Below are 1,091 nucleotides of genomic sequence, written 5' to 3' on the forward strand. Positions count from 1 at the left end.
AATCAAATGTAAATCTCAGGACACAGAGACGAGTTTTAGTGCAACATTTAAAGCAGAGGTTACACTGAGCAGTCCCCTCCTTCTCCAGTCAGAACACAGGGCTGGATGACCAGGAAGGGTGGGGGTAGTGCAGAGTATACTTTCCCACTGAGAACAATGATCATCCACCAGTAACCTCTCTAATGCTGTTTGATTTCAGACTTTCTATGGGAATCATCCTCGAATTGCTTTGCTGGGACGCTTCTTGACCAAGGACAGGAAACAGTACAAGAAACGTGGGAATCTTTCTGAGTGCTTCTGGAAATATTGTGTGTAAACAGGAAACTCCCTGACTGGCTGCATAATTTATACAGATGTCTGAAAACATGTATATAGATTCGCTTGATTTAAAATGAGAATGAAGAAACATGAAGGCAGCGCCTAACTTTAGACTCTACGCTACTTGGAAATGAATAAATTCTTGATGTTTTGCAATTATGTTGTGACCAATGTAGTATTTTCTTAGAGCTCAGCACAACAGGAAGAAAGTAATGGGAGAAAGAGATAAATACACAACACAAAGAGAACTTGGGCAGGGGAAGTAAGATTCTGGAGGGGTTCTGTGAAAACTCCCAGAAGAGCTCAACTGCCCAGAGGCAAGGGGACTTTCTCCTTTGTCACTTGATGTAGATTAGGGTGCCAGGAAGAAAGGGGTCATTGTTCCATTCCCTGAAGATGTTGAGCAGGGAAGGGATGGCAGCTTAACAGTGCCCAGTCCCCTCCTGCCATCCCCAAGGCACCACAAAAACAATCAGCACACGTCAGGATCAAGCATCTGCTCCCACTGCTGCTGGAGATGACTATTTCTCTCGGTCACTTGTAACAAGACCCACAAATCTATTTCTCTGCTCTTTTCCCAGCCCCCAGCTACCCATGACAACAGGGCTGCCTGTGCATACCATGGGCTTTAAGAATTGTCTATGATTATCATCAAGCACAGTACAGAAGGTAAACATGATTGTCAGGACTTTACACCCAGATTTGGACAGTCAGTGGAGGCAGGAATGACACCATTTGAAAGATTCTGTGTCTGTGACCTGCACTTATGTGCC

General features: G+C 44.6%; 1 protein-coding gene across 1 annotated transcript in view; it reads left to right on the forward strand.

Annotated features, from left to right (window-relative positions):
- The window catches only part of UTS2 (urotensin 2), a 4,279-nt gene extending 3,902 nt beyond the window's left edge, over positions 1-377 (forward strand). The window contains 1 exon segment of the mRNA XM_008634271.2: positions 200-377. Coding sequence (XP_008632493.2) covers positions 200-316 — 117 coding nt within the window. The 3' untranslated portion in view covers positions 317-377.
- The last annotated feature ends 714 nt before the right edge of the window (positions 378-1,091 follow it).

This window comes from Corvus brachyrhynchos, unplaced genomic scaffold, assembly GCF_000691975.1.
Source record: "Corvus brachyrhynchos isolate BGI_N302 unplaced genomic scaffold, ASM69197v1 scaffold395, whole genome shotgun sequence".
In the NCBI taxonomy this organism is placed as follows: Eukaryota; Metazoa; Chordata; class Aves; order Passeriformes; family Corvidae; genus Corvus; species Corvus brachyrhynchos.